Source organism: Marmota flaviventris, chromosome 15 (assembly GCF_047511675.1).
Source record: "Marmota flaviventris isolate mMarFla1 chromosome 15, mMarFla1.hap1, whole genome shotgun sequence".
Taxonomy (NCBI): Eukaryota; Metazoa; Chordata; class Mammalia; order Rodentia; family Sciuridae; genus Marmota; species Marmota flaviventris.
Genome location: NC_092512.1, coordinates 74863783 through 74883843, shown reverse-complemented (window position 1 = coordinate 74883843; position 20061 = coordinate 74863783). Strand labels below are relative to the sequence as shown.

The window sequence follows — 20061 nt, the reverse complement described above, 5'->3', positions numbered from 1 at the left end:
GTTGATCCTAGATTCATTAGCCTGATTTCTTCCTGCTATTGTAAAGTGGGGCCAAATTTACTTTAGCCAAAAGAAATACTAAAACCAAAAACATAAAATTTAAAAATTAAGGTTTTTAAAAAATAAACCAAGAAGAAACAATGCATACAAATCAGGGAAATAAAGACAATGAACTAATTTTTATGCAAGAGGAGAGTCGCAATATTTATGAACCCAAATGCAAGACATACCTGAACGCTTTTTATTTTGCTCCCGTGTCTCTCATTTATTCAACTTGGCTAATCTATTGTTTTGAGTCCTGTCTTGATAAACACTCTAATTATTTTTTTGGAAGCTGAGCTCCTTAAAACCCTGTGGTGCAGAAAGGAAAGCCAAAGTAAACACACACTTGTTGCAAGTCTATTGTTATTTCAGAGAATCATTTTTATGTTGTCTCCTCCTTTTTTCTTTCTTTCTTTTTTTTTTTTTTGTTTTCTTTTTTGCTTTGGTATTAAGGATTGAACCTGGAGCCACCTTACCATTGAGCTATATCCCCAGCCCCCTTTAAAAAAAAATCATTTTTTTATTTGCAATTGGACACATACCTTTATTTTATTTATTTTTATGTGGTGCTGAGGATCGAACCCAGGGCCTTGCACATGCTAGGCGAGAGCTCTACCGCTGAGCCACAGTCCCAGCACCCCCAGCCCTTTTTAATTTTTGTTCTGAGGCAGAGTCTCACTCAGTTTCCCAGACTGCCCTTAAACCTTGAATCCTCTTGCTGCAGACTCTTGAATGGCTGAGATCATAGCCCATTTTTTAAAAAATTCATTTAGATGTTATGTAAATGCAGAACTTGGGTAGAAGTAACAAACCTTATCAACAAATTCCTGGAATGCTCCTGTGTTTTATCGGCCAATCACTGAAATCCATCACCATCGATCACGTCCATCAAGGATGTGAGTTCTTATTGTCACATTTGTGGGCTCAGTCCATGCAGCCTGCTGTGTGTTGTGTGCTATGTGGAGAAGCTTCCTGCACAGGTTGCTACTGTCAACTTCAGTGTCAGGGCTAAGCTGAGATTTCAGCCAACTTTGGGGTTTTGTTGTTTGTTTGTTTATTCCTGGACCAGTTTGTATATAATTACTGGAATGTCAGATAAGTCAAGTAAGAAATTCAAAAGGCAGAATCACCAAGGAGCACAGACAGAGGCCCAGAGAGTGTCAGCAGCTCCTACCCAGCTGTTCATCTCCTCTTGGCTCTAGAACCAGCTTGGGTTAATTTCAACCAGGCCTCTTGCTCTGTCTCCCAAAGCCCAAACATTCAGATCCATTTTATTACAATTGTATCCCCCCATTCTTTCCCATGTGGTTAGTCGGATCTTAACTCTCCACTTTTCCCAGTTTTGGGCTCTCTCTAATAAATCTTGTTGAAGTTAAGGTACAGCAGACAAAGGGAATCAGAATGCACAGCTCCTTCATCCCAGCCTCCACCAAAATCACCCACTGTGTCATCACCCATTTCAGGAATGCCAGTTCCAAAATGATTTAGCCATGAACTTCTCCCTGTCCTTGCTCCTGTACAACACCCCCACTGCAGATGTGCTGCAGTTCTTCCTAGAGAAAGTCACAAACTCCAGCAATGCTCTACCTTCACCTGGGTTCTCACTTTTGCCCACCTTTTTTATTTTTTATTTTTTTAGTTGTAGGTGGACACAATGTCTTTATTTTAATTTATTTATTTTTATGTGGTGCTGGGGACCAAACCCAGGGCCTCACACATGCGAGATAAGCGCTCTACCACTGAGATACAACCACAGTCCTTTTTGCCCACCTTTTGTGGACTTCCCATAGAGGCTTTTTGAGTATTTTCCAGAATTAGATAAAGATGGCACATCTCCTGAGTGCCAAGGGCTTGTGAGTATTGGGGGGAAAGGCAGGAGGCATAGTCACTGCCATCCAGACCTACCTACTTTTCCTTCCTCTCCTTTCCACCCTGCTCAGCACCTGTCCCACTTCTAAGATTCCTTACAAGGACAGGCTCCCAGGTCATTATGCTTTACCCTGTGCTCCGTGCTGAGATACAGGAATAGATACACCCTACACATGGTTCCAGAGGGTTACACGCCTGCAGTGATTGAGGACAGGCAAACCAGTGAGGACTGGGGATCCCTGGTGATGGAAATATGAGGGGAGAGGGGTGCCACAAGGCTTCTCAGAGATGTGCCATCTCAGCTAGGACCAGCAGAATGAAAAAGGCAGGTATAAGGCACAGGGAGCAAATGTCCCAAGCAGAGGCTGGGTATGTAGAAGCTAGGATACCAGAAAGGGTGGTCTTGGTGAGGAGCTGGAAGGCTAATCAAGGGCAGATCCTGCAGGTCTTTACAGTAGTGCTAAGGAATCTGGACAGCATTCCTTGGTACCCATCAGAAGTGAATACTAAGATGATCAGACTTCAAGAGGGGAGCTAAACAAACTTTATAGGAAAGATTTTTATAATCACAAAAATAACACTTGCCAAATTCCTGCAGCAATGTGCTAACAACATAGTTTTCTGATAGTATTTAAACACTAGTTCATTTTCTGAAGAGACTTAGTAACAGTGTTGAAGTTTTAAGTTGACACAAGCCAGAAAAGATATAAGGTGTGACTTTTGCCCTTGGTGTATTTCTCTTCTGGTTGGCCTAATCATAAGCACATTAAAGAGCATAAAAATAATGATAAAACTACAATCAGTAGCTGGAAATGGTTTTTATGCAAACTGACCATCTAGGGTGAATAAAGAGAAATTATGGAAGAGGACTTGAGGGAAGGAAGGTTCACTAAGCAGAGGATGAGCTCAGGTAGTGGACCAGAGGGGAATGAAAAGCAAACCTGGAAATAAGGAGCTGGTCCTTTGCTAAGCAATAGGGCTTGGAATTGAATTTGATCTGCATGATCATGCAGGCTACTGCTGAGGACCCGGGAAAGTCCACTCTTGTGAGCTGAGCTGCAGAATTGTTTCACTGTGAAACAAATTCTAATTACAGTTTTCTCTAATTGTTTTAGCAGTAATAACTAAATGGTTCATTCTTTCTCCCACCCCACCATTCTTCCCTCCCTCCCTCCCTTCCTTTCTTCCTTATCTTTAACTACAATTTTTAAATGTCTTTCTTAAAAACCTGATTTTAGAGCCATGCCACTTTTTCTGTTCAGCACTGAGTAGTAGTTTCTCATACCCCTTGTTCTTTTTAAATCTTTGATTCCTTCCCACTGTCATCTCTGTTGTCAAAGTGAATCTTTCTGGTCATCCTGGAGAGACTGTGCCCAGAGAACCTGGAGAGCCGGTTCCGTGAGCTGTTCATTAACTCAACAGAGGGGATGTGTTGACCAAGGACAGACATCCTGTTCTTGATATCCTGTTAATTTATTTGTATTAGGTCACTTTCTCCAGCTCCATTGTCTTTGTGTGGGCTGCTACAACAAAATACAATAGAATGGGTTGCTTGAACAACATATTTAGTAGGCAGGCGTGGTGGCATGTAATCCTAGATGTTTGGGAGGCTGAGGAAGGAGTTTTGCAAGTTCGAGGCTATCCTGGGAAACTAGTAAGACCCTGTCTTTAAAAACAAAACAAAACACCAGACATAATTCTGGGGACTTTGAAAGTCCAAGATAAGGCAGCAGATTCAGTGTCTGGTGAGGACTCTCTCTCTCTCTGGTTCATAGACAGCACCTTCTAGTTATATCCTTGCTGATGGAAAAGCCCAGGCAACCATCTTGTGTCTCTTTTATAAAAGCACAGTTCTGTTTATGAAGGATCTGCCCTTGTGACCTAACCACCTCCCAAAAGCCCCACCTCTTAAAACCATCACACAGGGGGTTAGAATTTCAACATATGGATTTCAGGGGAAACAAGCATTCAGACCAGAGCATGTGTTTTCTGATTTGAAAAGTTGGATAATGACATCTGCATATCAACATGTGAGGATTTAGTAGGGTCTTAAAAAGCTTCTCCACACATTAGTAAAGTTGAGACATATTGTTATTAAAAAAAATTTTAAAAAGGGACCTCCATTATTGGAGACTTGGTTGGGGGCATGGTTATTTCAGAAAATATTCAAATAACAATTGTGATTTACCCACTGTCTTTAAAACTTGAACCTTTAGAATAATATACACGAAAAGGTTTCAGGCACTTAATATTTTTTTTTCCTTGATGGTCCACTATGCTAGCCTACGCTACATACAAAAAGAGAGCCTGTTTCTGTTTTCAGATTGCAGAGGGCATGGCTTACATCGAGCGGAAGAACTACATCCACCGCGACCTGCGAGCAGCCAATGTCCTGGTATCTGAGTCACTCATGTGCAAGATTGCAGATTTTGGTCTTGCTAGAGTCATTGAAGACAACGAGTACACAGCAAGGGAAGGTGCGTTCTGACAGCCTCTTTAAGTGTTTGGTTATTGTCTCATTTTAGTTTGCTTTTGTCTTTAACAAAACAGTTACAAAAAATCATTATTTAAAAAACAACTGGTACAATATTCAAGATATCTGTGAATGGTTCTATTATAATTATTTTTAAAAAGTCAGTGATCTCCATGATCTCCATAATTAACTTCATCAGCACTATCATTTGTATTTCAATTAAGCAAAGCAAAACAAAAATAGATTCCACAAGATCAATAGTCTTTTTTTTTTTTTTGTATTATATGGTGGAAGTTTTTCACTCAAATCATGAAAGATATACACTTTTCTTAGCTATAGAGAAAATATTTATAAGAGCAATTCTGGGCTTTATATCTGGCTTTTTTATTTTTTTCAATTTGGAGATGAATTTAATTTGGCAATGATTTTGTTAGCCTTGCCCCCCCACACATGCATACACATATTCTGGCCTTTTAAATACAAATTAAAATATGGACATTGTCACACACCCAGAACCAAAGGTAATACCCACAAGAATATTTTGCTTCACTTTCCTACATTCCAATTGTATGTGAGAACAAAAAGTGTGTAGAGAGTTGTACATTTCCCAGTCCGGGCGTATGGTTTTGCCAGGCACACGGTTGGGGATCCACTGGCCTTCCCTATGATAGGGTAATCTTGTTGCACATGACCTGGGCATTCTGATGCTCTTGCCCCCAAAAGTGAAGTGAATATTTTTGCAGTGCTACCGTCTTACAGTGAACCAACTGCTTTCTTAATTTTCCTAAGCATCATTAAACAAGGATTATTTTTATTTTAACCAAGTTATTTCTGGAGGATAATCCTAAAAGTTTAATGTTTTGTCCTAGCAACTGAAAGAATAGCTCATTTCTGCATGGAGTAGCATCTGAAATCTCTGTGGGCTCAGGCTTAGCTATAGTTGTCCACAAAAGCGTAACAATAATTCTAGCTGGGGGTGTAGCTCAGTGGTAGAGTGTATGCTTAGCACACATGAACCTTCCCTTCTATCCCCAGTGCCAAATAAACAAGTAAATAAAAATAATATGTAATAAAAGATATGTATATCCCATGTAAACAGCATAAAATAGAAAAATGGAAATTGTTCATTAGAGAAAAAGTGAAATTCTTTTCTTTTTTCCTTTTTTTTTTTTTTTTTTTTTTTTGAGATAGGAGTCTCCTATGTTGCACAGGCTGGCCAAGAACTCCTGGCTCAGCCTCATGGGTCATTGAGACTCAACATCATGCCTGGCTCTAGAGAAAATCTGAACACTAAAGATCTATGCTTTAGAGCCTGGTTTTTAGGAGCATACAGAAACCTAGAATAAATTTCTTTATATTCCCTATCATATTCTTTTATGTTTCAAGTAGGCTAGATATAATATCCCTGGGAGATGACACAAGAAACTTTGCTACTAAATTGAGAATCGAAAGAAGATGCAAACATTTTTATACAACATTTTGCACCATCTCCATTTTATAACATATATATGTGTGACCTGTTTAAGATAAATAATATGAATTTTTAAAAAATCAAAAGGGCAAAATGTGAGGGTTCCATGTCCAAGACTTGTTTACGTTGAGATGCTCAAGTAAGAGTCACCTGTCTTCGTCCCTAGGTGCTAAGTTTCCTATTAAGTGGACAGCTCCAGAAGCAATCAACTTTGGATGTTTCACTATCAAATCTGATGTATGGTCCTTTGGAATTCTCCTGTACGAAATCGTCACCTACGGGAAGATTCCCTACCCAGGTACTGCTTACACACCAATTCCATTCAAGTAGTATACATGAGAATAGAGTCAAATTTATGAAGGCATCTACTTAAAAAAAAATTTAAAAATAAAGTAAAGAATAAGCACTTTGTACCAGAACTTGGCTTTCACTGTCTTCATTGCCAAGACACTTCTCTGCCTTCTTTGGGTGCATACTCATTTTTCACTAATTAATTCTACCACTTCTTCAGTGCCTAGAGCAGGCCTGGTACTGTTGGAGGTGTTGAGATGAGACTGGATTAGACACAGGTGCTCCTCCAAGTCGGTGCGCCTCACAGAGGAGGAAACAGCAAGTGAGGATTTCCAGTGCCTTCTGACTCGTTTTGGAACTGAGGTTTTGTAATAAGTACTGTGGAGTCTTTTCTTGTTCAGAAAATGACTGCCAACATTTATCAGTGGACCATCCTGCTGATCTTTAACTTATGGGTGTCAGTTGGAACATGATTCAGTATCTCCTGCTGATTTTTAACTTATGGGTGTCAGTTGGAACATGATTCAGTATCTCCAGATTCCTAACACCTGAAGCCCACAGAGCCAAATTCTTCACGTCTCTTCCTTTCCCCTGGGTCTGTGCTGACGTGGGTAACAGGGATTTCTCCCAAACCTTCACTTTCTTTTTAATGTTTGACTTTTAACAAAATCTGTAGATGAGTTAAAGTTACACCTTTAGTATTTCAAATTATTCTTTCATGAGCTGGAAGTTGGAGAAGGCTTTAGGACCTAAGAACCATGGTGGATGTGCTCCAGTCACTCCCACTGCTGTGGGGATGGGCCACAGAGAAGCAGGGACAGGGACTACACCTGGGAGCAAAGAATTTCAAAAGGCAGAGAAGTGCCTTGGCACTGAATTCAATGAAAGTCAAGTTCTGCCTGCAACAGAGGGCCAGTGGTCTCAGGAAATCCCTCTTGTGCCAGCATTTTGTATTCCAATTGCCCCTGGCTCTAGACACTCAAGTTAATAAATTAACACTGTTGTAAACTAGGAAATGTATTTCTGATGAGCCCTGATGTCTGGCATTATATTTCTATATCTCTCCTTAGACCTACATCTGTAGTTATATCTGTTTGAAGTGAGAAAAAGATTGTATATTCAGATTATCTAACTGATCATTACCTGATAAACAATAACCTCACATAATAATGTAATGTAACATATATGCCATACCACACATGACGCTCAGCAGAGGCCTCTTAGGTTCAGAGACCTCTGACTGGTAGCAGAGCTGCTTCCAAACTGAGACTCACATGTCTCCTAAGACTTTCCCCTTACCCCATGTGCTCCGTGTCCAGGATTTGGAATATTTGGGGTGCAAATAATAAATATAAAATAACCAGTAGAAAAATGGGTAGAGTCACAAAAAAAGTATATATGGTAGAATTAATCAGAAACCATTGCTTGGTCTGTTCTCCAAATAAATTAACCTATGTAAGGATTAGGTATGTGAGGTACCTCCAGGAGGTCTTCATTATCATTATTCCTGATTATTCAATCAGGAGGACATCTAGCATTGGGAATGATGAGAAGAATTGGCCTATTTACTTAACTATCAGAGGACTTGATTTATAGATATCACAGAAATTGGTGAACACTGCCAAAATATGCCATTTTCCACCATTATAATTAAAATGCTCCACCATTATAATATGCTCCCCTCATATGGAGTTATTTAAAAAGACTTTCTTTGCACAGAAAAGTGCTGGACATTTTAGTCTTTTAAAAAGTGCTTTAGAAGTGATAGGCCCAGTTTTGTAAAACTAAAAACAAAAAGGAATAAAAGAAAAGAAAAAACAAAACAAAAAAAGAAATAATAAAGCCACATAAAAAGTGAACACATAATTATGAAGGAAAAAGACTAAAAGGTGCAATTTACCAAAATGATATTATCCTTGAGCAAAAAGATAATAGGTTATATTAGTTTTCTCCTTGATAAATTTCTAAAGTTTCTAATTTTTTTACCATGACATTTTTATTAAATAATATTATTCTATCTAAGTAATATATACACATTAAAAAGCCAGTTAGTGAAAAGAGGCTTCTCATGAAAAATCGCCACAAGCCCTCACCTGTTGATGCTTCTCAAAGAGAATCTACTTTTAGGAGTTTTGGGTTATTTATTCTACTATTTGTGGCTCATAGTTCTAAATTATTACACAATCAAATCTTGAGTAAAATGAGTTCCTTTTCCCATTTTACTTGTTATTAAATAAGAATATAGTCAAGGTCCTTCCATGTTATGGCCTTTGCCACAGGGTCTCACTTTTTCGTTTTTAACCTTTCTTCTCATACCCAGTCTTCTGTCCTGAACTCCCCCTCCCTGCTGGGCATGGAGCTTCTCCATTCAGTTTGTCTTAGTCTCTTTTCTGTTGCTATAACAGAATACCTGAGAGTGGCAACTTATACAAGAAAGAGGTTTATTTTGTCTCTTAGCTCTGAAGGCCGAGAAGTCTAAACATAGCACTAGCATCTACTCAGCTTCCAGTGAGGACTTTGTGCTGCTTCAACTCATGATGGAAAGCAGGAGGGGAAAAGAGCTCATGCAGAGGAGATGAAACAGGAAGGGTGGCCTCACTAGATAACAAATCACTCCTCTGGTAACTAGTGCAGTTTCTCAAGAATGAAGAGGATGTACTCCTATGAGAAAGTCATCGTTCTCTCTTCATAACCTAATCACTAATGACCTACCTCCCAACACCATCATAAAGGCAACCAAATTTCAGGGAGTTTCACAGGGAACACACCATACTCAACCCATCGCATGGTTTTTCCAACATTATCTCAGATACCACCAGGCAGGCTCTGGGTACCATTCTCCCTGTGGCCACTGTCTTCACCCTCCCTTAAGGGGTTCTGGGTTCTGGCCACTCCTTTGGGAGCCCTCCCAGTGTTTGTCCCAGTGGGCCATCCTGCCTGTTATCCCTCTCTGTGGGTATTTTATACTTTCTTCCTCTTGGCTCAGATCACTCTACCTCTGGCTGCCAGATGTCTCCTAGTTTCATCAAAGATGAAGTTTAAGTTTCTATTTTTTGTTCTCTATTTTGGGGTGAAGAATAGGGGGAAAAAAATGGAAGGGGAGGCAAAAGATCCTCATTCCATTATCTTAAAATCAAAACCTTGATTATATATTTCTATATGAATTTTGTAAAAAGAAAAAGTCCCTGAGTGCAGGGTTTTGATTTGCTTTGCTCATATAAAGAGAAAGGAGGTTTGAAAATGACAGTGTTCTGAAGCATTATATCTTTTCTAGCAGTCTTCTGCCATATGTACCTAGCATCTTAATGCCATGTGTGCATCAGAATTTAAAAAATCATCCTTGTGAATTTACTACAAGAAATTCTCAGCAGAAAAGAGAAAAAAGAATAAATAAAAATAATGGTTTGCCTTTTTGGAAAAACTATTATTGAGTAGACAACTATGGTTAAAAGGTGGCTGGTTCTCATTCTCATTCTCTCTCTCTCTCTCTCTCTCTCTCACACACACACACACACACACACACACACACACACACGGGAACCCTGTATCTTTAAAGACTATTATAATCTGTGGAACTACTGGGTCCCCTCTCCTGTCACTAACCCCAATTCCTTTCTAACCTCTGTTGAACCACATTTTCTTTCTTCCTGTGTATCTCTGCCAACTTGTAGTATCTGCTAATTCCTGATCACTCCAGATACCACTTCCTGCCCCCACCACCTAGGATGTCTTCCCCATTGGGCTGTGTGTCATTGATATTGTCTCTGCTTCTCTTACAGCCTCATGCTTTCTTATAAACTCTAGTGATTATCAATAAGTAACTGGTCAAAGACTAAAGGATAGAACATGAAATTGCTTGTCTAGTAAGGCAATTATCAGCTAATGGGTGTTTGCCTTCTTTAACCAAACCACAGACCAAGTGTTAACTAACAAGTTTAATCTCAGGGTCTAATGGAGGTCTCACTCCCCATATTTTTCTTTCTTCTACAAAGACTTGTCATTTAGTGATTTGTTTGGTTTGTTGACTTATTTGTGCATAAAAAGAGTTCAGATTCTTTCCACTTAACTCCTTTTATCAAGTTAAATTCTCCAGACAGAATGGAGTATGTCTGGCCTTTATCTGCATCACTGACAGTTTCCTTCAGAGTTAGTGAAGACTTTGTGCTCACTAATAAGGATACAGAAGAATAAGGAAGAAAATATCTGTGGTAAGGTTAGGGGGATCTGGCAAGGTTTATCTTCTGTGGGCATATTCTGAACTTTTATGCAACTGGAGGTTTTCACCAAAAGAAGTGAAAGAGATATTCCTAACCAAATTTGCAGTTCCAGTTCCTGTTTACATCGTTCCAGAGATTACCTCCATCACGATGCCAGAACTTCACCCAAAGTCCATGCTTTGAAGGATGCTGAGATCAAAGCATAAACAGAGTTGGTTTTATCCAAGTCCTCTCTGCTTGACTGGTAGATGGCAGTCTTGTCCCTGTGTCTTCATATGATCACCACTCTGGGCCTGTGTCCTAATCTCCTCTTCTTAGAAGGACACCAGTCGTATTTGATTAGGACTCAACCCTGACCACCTCTTTAAAGGTTTATTTCTAAATACAGTCACATTCTGAGGGACTGGAAATTAGGACTTCAACCTAGGAATTTTAGGAGGATACACTTCCACCTGTATATTAATAAAACTTTTTTCAATCACGGGTGCAGGATGTAAATAGCAAAAAGACTCCTGTAGTGCATGCGTGCCCCTCTTGTCAGGTTTCTAAATGTCTTTTTTTTTTCCCTTTGGCCTTAGGGAGAACCAATGCTGATGTGATGACTGCCCTGTCTCAGGGTTACCGGATGCCCCGCATGGAGAACTGCCCAGATGAGCTCTATGACATTATGAAGATGTGCTGGAAAGAAAAGGCAGAGGAGAGACCAACGTTTGATTACTTGCAGAGTGTCCTGGATGATTTCTACACAGCCACGGAAGGGCAGTATCAGCAGCAGCCTTAGCACTCAGGGTGACTTGTCCCTCCATCAGGAATGGCTGCCTCATTTGGTGAAAGAAAGTGACAGTCACCGGTTGCACCAGTTATCTCACATGCTGCGATCATTTGCCATGCCTGATTCCTGAAAGTAGAGGCTAAATTACTCAGGAAGCTCACAGTGAACATGGAAATGTATTCTGTTCTCTTGGACTAATGCCCAGCAGGATACAGCTTGGACCACACCTTAGCTGGTCACCTTGCTCTGCTACCAACATCAGAATACAACCTCTTAAGAAGAAAACACCTGTTTTCTCCAAAAGTGCTCCCACACCAACCCTGTTTACAATTGGATGTGTAAATCAAAGGTTCAGAGACCATTGCAACAAATCCCCAGTAAAGCAGAACTATACTCATTTTTAAAAAGCATAAATAACCAGATGCATAGCCTGACATTTTGTATTTTCTTTGTGCTTTGCCTTACTTAAAAAAAAAAAATTACTAATCCAACCTGTTAGATATTACAGATGAAGTCAGCAACTTAAAGATGTCTTTCCCAGACTTCAGTGTTTTTGGTTTTGTGAGGTTTCCTGCCCAGGAAATCTTAGACCTTTAAACATTTTTCTTTGATGAACGCTGATCAGATCCGAGGCCTATGGCAACCCCAAAGTAGCACATGCGTTCTGAGCGCCCCCTGCAGGAGCGCCATTGACAAGCACTCACAGCAACTGAGCAGCCCATGGAATCCCAACTTCACAGAGCTGGCCCAGACCTCCCAGGGCCAAGGGGAGAACCTGGGAAACTTCTCTCTCTCTCTCTCTCTCTCTCTCTCTCTCTCTCTCTCTCTGTTATGGAGGAATATTTTTAACAGTGTAGCTTTTTCAGTTCCATGATTTCCTAAATAAAGACTTATTTGACAGTGCCCTTTGAAAAACAAAATTAAGATTTTAATCTTTGCAGAGCCTTATAGGGTTTTCTAAGACATAAGCATTTCCTTTGTTGTTTCAGATGATTTGAATATCATTTTAAGAATCAAATACTAATTTTAGTTGTACTCTAGAAAGTAAAAATGCCATATTTGGGGCTATTTTTGTGGTTAAGCAATCTTAATTGTATAAGATGTGTGTGAGACTATTTATACGTAAAGATATGAAGGAAAATAAGTGACTAAGGAAGCTCTTTGAGCAGCTGTGACAAACCACCCCAGATGTTTTGTTTACTTGATTTTTGTACTCAGCTTTGGACAGAAACTGCTGTGTCACTTCATTTCACTTATGCTGTTATGTATATACCTAATAATTCTATTTTTTTGATTTTAATATACCTGGCCCAACAACCTCTTAGGCTTTTTTTCTTGTGTTTAACATTTCAACTATTGCCATTGTAAAACTGAGTACCAGTTAGTAGGAAGGGGGGAGAGAAATAACTCCATATAAATATGTGATAAAAACTTGCAGAAGTTCTACCTCCATTCTTTGAGCATTTCAGGTTGGAGAACTGAGGAACTGACCGCTTGGATGCCTGAACATCCCATGATGGGGACCAAATAAGATGTGTCTTCAAATGGGCTTTGCGGGCACCATTAACATTTTGCATGTTTTGTTAGGTCCTGGTACCTCAGGGAAGGAATCAAATATTGTACTTTTCTCTTAAGTTTTAACTTCTGTTTTTCTTCTGCGATTGTTTAAATGTCCCTTCTAAAGTATTCTAAGATTCTTCATTCACAAGTGCCATATTCACAAAGACAGAATATTATCATATTTGCACGGCTAGTCACAATGATGATTCACAATGGTAAGTTTTCTACCTATACCCAGCCTGTTCACATTTTACTTCAGAACCACATGTGATTCCCCAATATATTACATAGAGAGGAAGTTTAAAGTATCCGTAGGACAAAAAGAAGTCTCTAGAAAATTACTAAAAATTTGCCTTCACTTTGTTCTGCTTTTTACAATTTGGTGAAAAAAAGTGACAGTCATTTTTTATTTTTATTTCTAATTTTTTATTTGGCTTTCCCTCTCAATCAAGCATTCGATTCTTTTCTCTTCTGTCAGGAGCCATCAGAGATACACACTTCCTCTTCTCAAGAAAATACTATGCAATGGAAGTAGGCAGGCTGTCCCTAGAGTTTATCAAAAGTTAATAAAAGGAGGAACTGTTTACACAGTGGATAGATCAAGATTATAATTATAAATTCATTTGCAATTCTGCTAGTGGTGCCTAATTTCCCTTTATTCTTCCCCTTGCTCTCATAAGCTACATCCGCTACAGGGGTGGTAACTGTTAAAATGTTCTTAGCACTGAAACACCAGCTTCTGATACATTCAACTGAATTAAACAAAATGCTCCTACTGCTGGGCTACCCAGCGCTTCTGATTTTAACCACTGTGTTCCATAGCCAGTTCATGAACGTTTCCTATTTCCCAGCTAAAAGCATGTCACAGATGAAATCAAACTTCCCACTTTTCCTCCTCAATGTCTCCTTTATTGGCTCCTGCCTGGTGGAACAGAGACCCCACATTTTTACTACATGAAGTTTTTAGATTAAGTGAAGCTGAGCCTTGCCGTTCATGCTGATGGAAAGTAGTGAGTATAAACACATGAAGATACTTACACATCTACCAGGACTCTCTTTGGTGCTCTGGCACTTTATAAAAATTATCTCTTATACAATACACTGGAAGATCTGACAGGCTATCTGTTTCACAACTGAGAAATAAGGTTCTTTAAAGCCACAGAAAGAATAGGTTAGCTTTGCTTCATATTGTTTTCTTGTGAAATAAAACTGGTGAAATGATTTTGGAGCAGACTCGCCCTGACTCTTGGGTGTTCTGAGTCAACAAAGGTATTACAAGATGCTCCACTGGAGTCCACATAGATGTGAAGGAAAATGTTATTAAATCATTTTTGGTGTGGACAAAATGTCACAGAAGAGCTAAACTCACCACTTACACTTTTAAATAATTGTAGGGACTACATTTTTTAATAAAATATTTTGATAATATTTTTGCTTTATTTCATGAAAGTATATTAAAACTGGTTAAAATTTTATCTCAGCAAATTCTAGCCTGATACATGTATAAGAAGTAAGTCTTCTGATTTGATTTCCTGTGTTCTTATGAGTACATTAAATACTTCTGGTGGAGAGCTGAAAATGTCACAGAGTTCTCAAGAGTATTTCCCTTCAGTGTGGAAATGACGAGAGCAATCTCAGTGGCCTCAACCTATAAGTGTTAGGGAAACATTAAGAAATAATCTAGATTGAATGATGTACAATCTTAATACAGAACTTCTAGAATCAAAAGTGGCCTTATCTATAGCACCCAAAAGCAGATGCCATGTCACAAAGCAAATAAATTATCTGTGAATTTTGTTTATTATTAGCTTTATACTATGCATGGACAATAGGTCCTTGTCTGCTACCCTTAGGGTCAGATGTGTTTTTAATTTGATTTTTAAAAATTATTGAGTTCAATCCCTGGTGCCCCCCCCAAAAAAATTATTGATACAATTAATGTACTGAATATTTAGTGGCAAAATTTCAGTGAACACTAAAAACACATAATCAAATAAAACATTCCTGCAGAAAAATGCAGGAGTATTTACACTAAGTGGGATAAATGTAGCCTATAAATAGATTTAGGTCAATTTTTGTCATCAAATGAGTTCTTTAAAAATCTTTTGGCTTGTGGAGTATGTGTTTCAGAATTGTGGAATAGGGATGTAGACCTGTACCCTGACAGGTTAAAGAATGAGCGGGACCTTTTATATATCTGCAGTACATTAGATTCAAATGAAGCACATTGAGTGGGTGAGTGCTCAAAATCCATTTTAGTCTTCATTCTATTTATTTTTAATTGGTGCATTATAGTTATATGTCTAATTGGAATGAATTGTGACATATTCATACATGCACATAGCATAATTTGATCAATTTCAATAGAGTAGAGTAAGAGGCTTAGGGAAGGAGGGAAGACAAAGAGAAAGTGCTGAGGATTGAAATGAAGAAAATTATGTTATATGCATTTATGAATAGGTGAAAATGAACCCCACTAGTATGTGTAACTATAATGCACTAATAAATTTTTAAAAACCATTTTAAGCAGCTATGTTCAAAGATATAAAATATTTATGCTTCTCTTTCAGTTATTAATATAACCTGATCCAATATTGCCTTAGAGAAGTCGGGGAAATCTGGGTGTTTTAGTGGGCCCCAAGGTACCTCTGGGAGCCACGACAGTTAAGGAGTACAGTTATATGTAGTTAGAGCTCAAAAAAGCCACACACACCCAGAGATGCTCTGTCATCACATGAGGTCAGACCACACAGGGCATAACACTACCCTTGGAAAGTCACTTTGGGGTAGGTAATGGAAAGTAACTGAAGGGTCAGGGAGCCATTGAGAGCCACAGCACAGACGTTTCTTGATTTGATAGGAGGTAACAATGGAATCTTTTAAAACCATTTGCTCTGTCAAATGATTGTGTTCTGAATTGTCGTGGTAAATTTATTTTTCCAAAGCAATCGTCCCTAATTTTTTCAATCAAAATAGGTTCTCTTTGAGCTAATAATAATCATTCAATGCAATGCTTTATGAAGCCCTTCCCTGTTACAGGAATTGCAGTGGAAATGTGATGGACATGAATATTCAACCTTAAATTTTCTACTTTATGTGACAAGTACAACAATGACATAAGGTAGAGAAAGAAAACTGTTATGAGGGAGCAAAAAACAGGTATAAAGCATGAGGAAGATCATTCCAAAGAGAACACAGAACAGTTAGAAATATAGGACAAGGTAAAGAAAAGAGGCTTCCTAAAAGTGAGTGATGAGTGCCCTGATCCATCCTTCAAGTCAGGTTTGGTCTTGAAGGATGGATCTGGGTACTGGCAGCCAAACAGGACACTGCTGGGAGAAGCTTCAGGAAAGGTGCAGCATGGGAAGAGGCAGGGCAGGAAGTATGGCCACATCAAGGGACAGGGCACTCAGACTGGTACAAAGAGAACGACAGCTCTCAAGCTTTGAGTGTGCCTCAGAATCTCCTGAGAGGCTCTTGACAGCAGATCACTGGGACCAACCCTGGGGTTTGGGGTCTGGGGTGTAGGTCTGGGATAGGACCCAAGAGTGGCAGCTGATATTGCTGGTCCTGGACCACATTTAGAGACCCACGGAATATAATGGTTCTTAAAAGCAGGAAAACCTGCTAAACCAGAAAAAGGTCACATCTTGGAGAAAACAGGGAGTCCCAGATGAGAAGCAGATCTTAGACCACACTGGTGGAGCACAAGATGATTGAGAGAGCCTCCTAAAGGGGAACACAGTCTAAGGGGTGTACCACGGATTCTGGGGCCACATTTCCTGGATTTTTTCCCCAGTTCTGTTCATGCTCAGCTACAAAGTGGGGATTCTAATTATATTTACCTCATAGGGTTATTATGAGGAATAGATGTAGAAATATTTCATTAGGAGCTAAGACATAGTTTAGACATAGCTAAGTCAATATGTTTATGAAATATAAACATGAAGTCAAGATGTGTTGAATCACAATGTTAAGTGCAATGTCAGAAAAGCTCATTATGAAGTCTAATCAGCCAGTAAGTGGTGTGAGAGACAGATGGACAGGAAAACCAATGAAGAAGCTATTATGGCAGTCCCCATGGAGGAAAAAAAACAAAAGCCTGAATTACACTTGGGCCTGCTATGGGAGACACCACAGTAGCAGACAGTCCCAACAGGCAGATGAGATTTCTCTAGATTTGGAACTAGGTGCATAAATCTACTTGTGCTTTTTAAATTTTTATTTTATTTTTTTACTTTTTGTAATGCTAGGGATCAAACCCAAGGTTTCACACATGCTAAGCAAGCATTCACTCACTAAGCTACATCCCAGTCCTGTTGGATTTATTTTTTTTAGCTTTTCTATTTTTACCTTTGTGTTTTTAACGCACACTTACACACACCACCTATAATATTGATTTAAGTATTTCAAATTATAACCCTGAAGAAAAGTCAACCAGAAAATTGGATTTTGGAGATGACAGATATCATAGGTTGAATTGTGTCCTCCCAAAATGATATGTTGACATTCTAGGACCTTATCATGTGACCACATTTGGAAATAGGGTTGTTAGAGGTGTAATTAGTTAAGATGAAGTCATACTGGAGGAGTATAAGCCTGTAGTCCAATATGACTGGTGTCTTTATACGAACACCATGTGAAGAGACATGCACAGAGAAAAGATGATGTGCAGACACCAAGGAGAAGATGGTCATCTATAAGCCAATGAGAGAGGCCTAGAACAGATCCTTCCCTCACAGCCCTCAAAGGTAACCAACCAAGACAACACTTCCATCTAAGATTTCTGGCCTCTAGAACTGTGAAAAAATGAATTCCTACTTTTGTAAGTCTCCTTATTTTTGGTACTTTGTTATAGCAGTCCTAGCAAACTAATGTAGCAGCCTAGTGAAATCATAGGAGTAGCTGATTAAAGAGAAATTTTGTAGAAAACAGAGAACTAGGGATAATTTGCAGTGAGGATGAGCGTAGCTGGGTGCTATGATTTGGAAGTGTTTCCCAAAGGCCCATGTGTTAAAGACTTGTGGCCAGCCTGGGGCACTATTGGGAGGTAGTGAAACTTTTAAGAGGCATGTCTACTGAAAAGAAGTTAGGTCATTGGGGCGGGTCTTAAGGGAATGTTAGGACCCCAGCCCCTTCCTGAGGCTCTCCTCTTGCTCCTGGTTGCTGTCATCTGAGCAGGTACTCCTTTGGCATGCATCCTTGCCATGATATACTGTACCACCATAGGCCCAAAACAACAGAGCCAAATGACCATTTACTGATACCTCTGAAACCATAAGCCAAAATAAAACTTTTCCTCTTTCTAAATTGATTCTTTCAAGTATTTCATCATGGTAAGAGAAAGCTGATTAGCACAGTGGACCAGAAAGAAAAAAAATGATATAAAAAGCTTGCTAAAGCAGAAAGCAGGAAAGCTAAGATGGCATGTTCTCTAGGGTTCTGGGGATAAGGGCTGCATGGAGGAATGGATGGGCAGCAATGTGTTTTTTAAATGTAGGATTTTATTATTATTCAAGTCTGGTACAGCCAACAGATCAGTAGACACCTGCCATTGAAAAGACAGCTTATTACACACAGTTCTCAAAAGAAGGGGTTGCACCATGCCATGCAGGGTCACATGGAGAAGCACCAGCATTGGTCATAAAGCAGAGGGAGTAAGGGGAAACATGAGCAAGGGCCTTTCTGCAGGAAAGGCCAGGCAAGGCAGAGCGAGCAGGCTTAGGACTGACTAATATGGATCTTTTCCATTGCCTCTGGTACAGAGGGACTATCCTTAGCTGTCTAGTATACAACCCTCAGTGCGCTGAATCCAGGAGAGCTAAAAGTATCCAAGTCTTATTCTGGATAGCTGCTCAGTGTGTATTAGGAAAGGAAGTATGAAAAACTTAAAAATTCAATTAAAACTCTCAACTTCAAAGAGTTGGATAACAAAAATTTTTTTCTTATTAATGAATAATGTAACACAATATACCTTTATGAAGAACACACACACACCTCTAGAACAAAGCCTATAAAAAAATAGAGCCATCACAGAAGAAGAGATATGAATGGTCAAAAAATATATGAAAACATGTTAACATCTCTAGCAATTAGAGAAATGCAAATCAAAACTACACTGAAATTCCATCCCGCTCCAGTCAGAATCACAATTATCAAGAATTCAAGTAATAATAAATGTTGGCAAGGAGATAGGGGGGAAAGGTACACTCATACATTGCTGGTGGGGCTGCAAACTGGTGCAACCACTCCAGAAAGCAGTATGGAGGTTCCACAAAAAACTTGGAATGGAACAACCATTTGATCCAGTTACCCCTCTCCTCAGTTTATATCCAAAGGACTTAAAATCAGCATATTACAGTGACGCAGGTACATCAATGTTTATAGTGGCTCAATTCATAATAGCCAAGCTATGGAACCAACCTAGGTGCCCTTAAACAGATCAATGGATAAAAAATGTGGTATATACACACAATGGAATATTATTCGGCTGTAAAGAATGAAATTATGGCATTTTTCAATAAATGGATGAACCTGGAGAATATCATGCTAAGTGAAATAATACAATCCAAAAAAACCAAAGGCCAAATGTTTCTCTGATATGTGGATGCTAACACAACAAGGGAGGATGGGGATAAGAACAGAAGTCCATTGGATTAGACAAAGGGGAATGATGGAAAGTGGGAGGAGATGGGAATAGGAAAGACAGTGGAATTAATTGGACAAGACTTTCCTGTGTTCATATATGAATACATGACCAGTGTAATTCCATATCATGTACAACCACAAGAATAAGATCCTAATTAGAATAAGTTATACTTCATATGTGTATAATAAGTCAAAATACACTCTAATGTATAGCTAAAAGTAATGAATAAAAAAATAAGAAAAAAAAAGCTAGGGTCATTTTCTTAGAACACAGCATAATCCTGACTCTGAGGAAGAAGAAAGAATTTCACACACTCTTCAACAGAGAATTTGGGATGACTTCCCCCAGATATATATCCTAAACCAACATTTAACAGTGTGCATAAGGTTTTAAATCTGAATATAAAATCCCAGAAATAAACTCCCATGTTATTACATCAAGGGAGGCAAAACTAGGATTGAACTTCTCTCCCTTAAGAACAAAAATAGTTTTAAAACAACACAAGAAAAAATGATAAAATTTGGTTTTGTTCCTTTAACCTAAGCCATGCCTAGAAGCAAGAATCTAGCTGCTGATGCTCTGGTATTTTCAGGCATCAGTTAATTTTGTGATGAACATTTGGGGTAGTATGATTAAGCAAAAGTCTGAGGGAGATCCAAACCCCTATAGAAGGCTGTTGCTTGGCCTGCCACTGTTCTGTTCACTTATGGAGGTAGC

General features: G+C 39.0%; 1 protein-coding gene across 2 annotated transcripts in view; it reads left to right on the top strand.

Moving 5' to 3' along the window:
- Lyn (LYN proto-oncogene, Src family tyrosine kinase) overlaps positions 1 to 12575 on the top strand; it is a 121319-nt gene extending 108744 nt beyond the window's left edge. For both annotated transcript variants that reach the window (XM_027932791.2, XM_027932790.2), the window contains exons 11-13: positions 4235 to 4388; positions 6022 to 6153; positions 10942 to 12575. In XM_027932791.2, coding sequence (XP_027788592.1) covers positions 4235 to 4388; positions 6022 to 6153; positions 10942 to 11144 — 489 coding nt within the window. In that variant the 3' untranslated portion in view covers positions 11145 to 12575. The remainder of the gene's footprint in view (positions 1 to 4234; positions 4389 to 6021; positions 6154 to 10941) is intronic.
- Positions 12576 to 20061: the final 7486 nt, after the last annotated feature.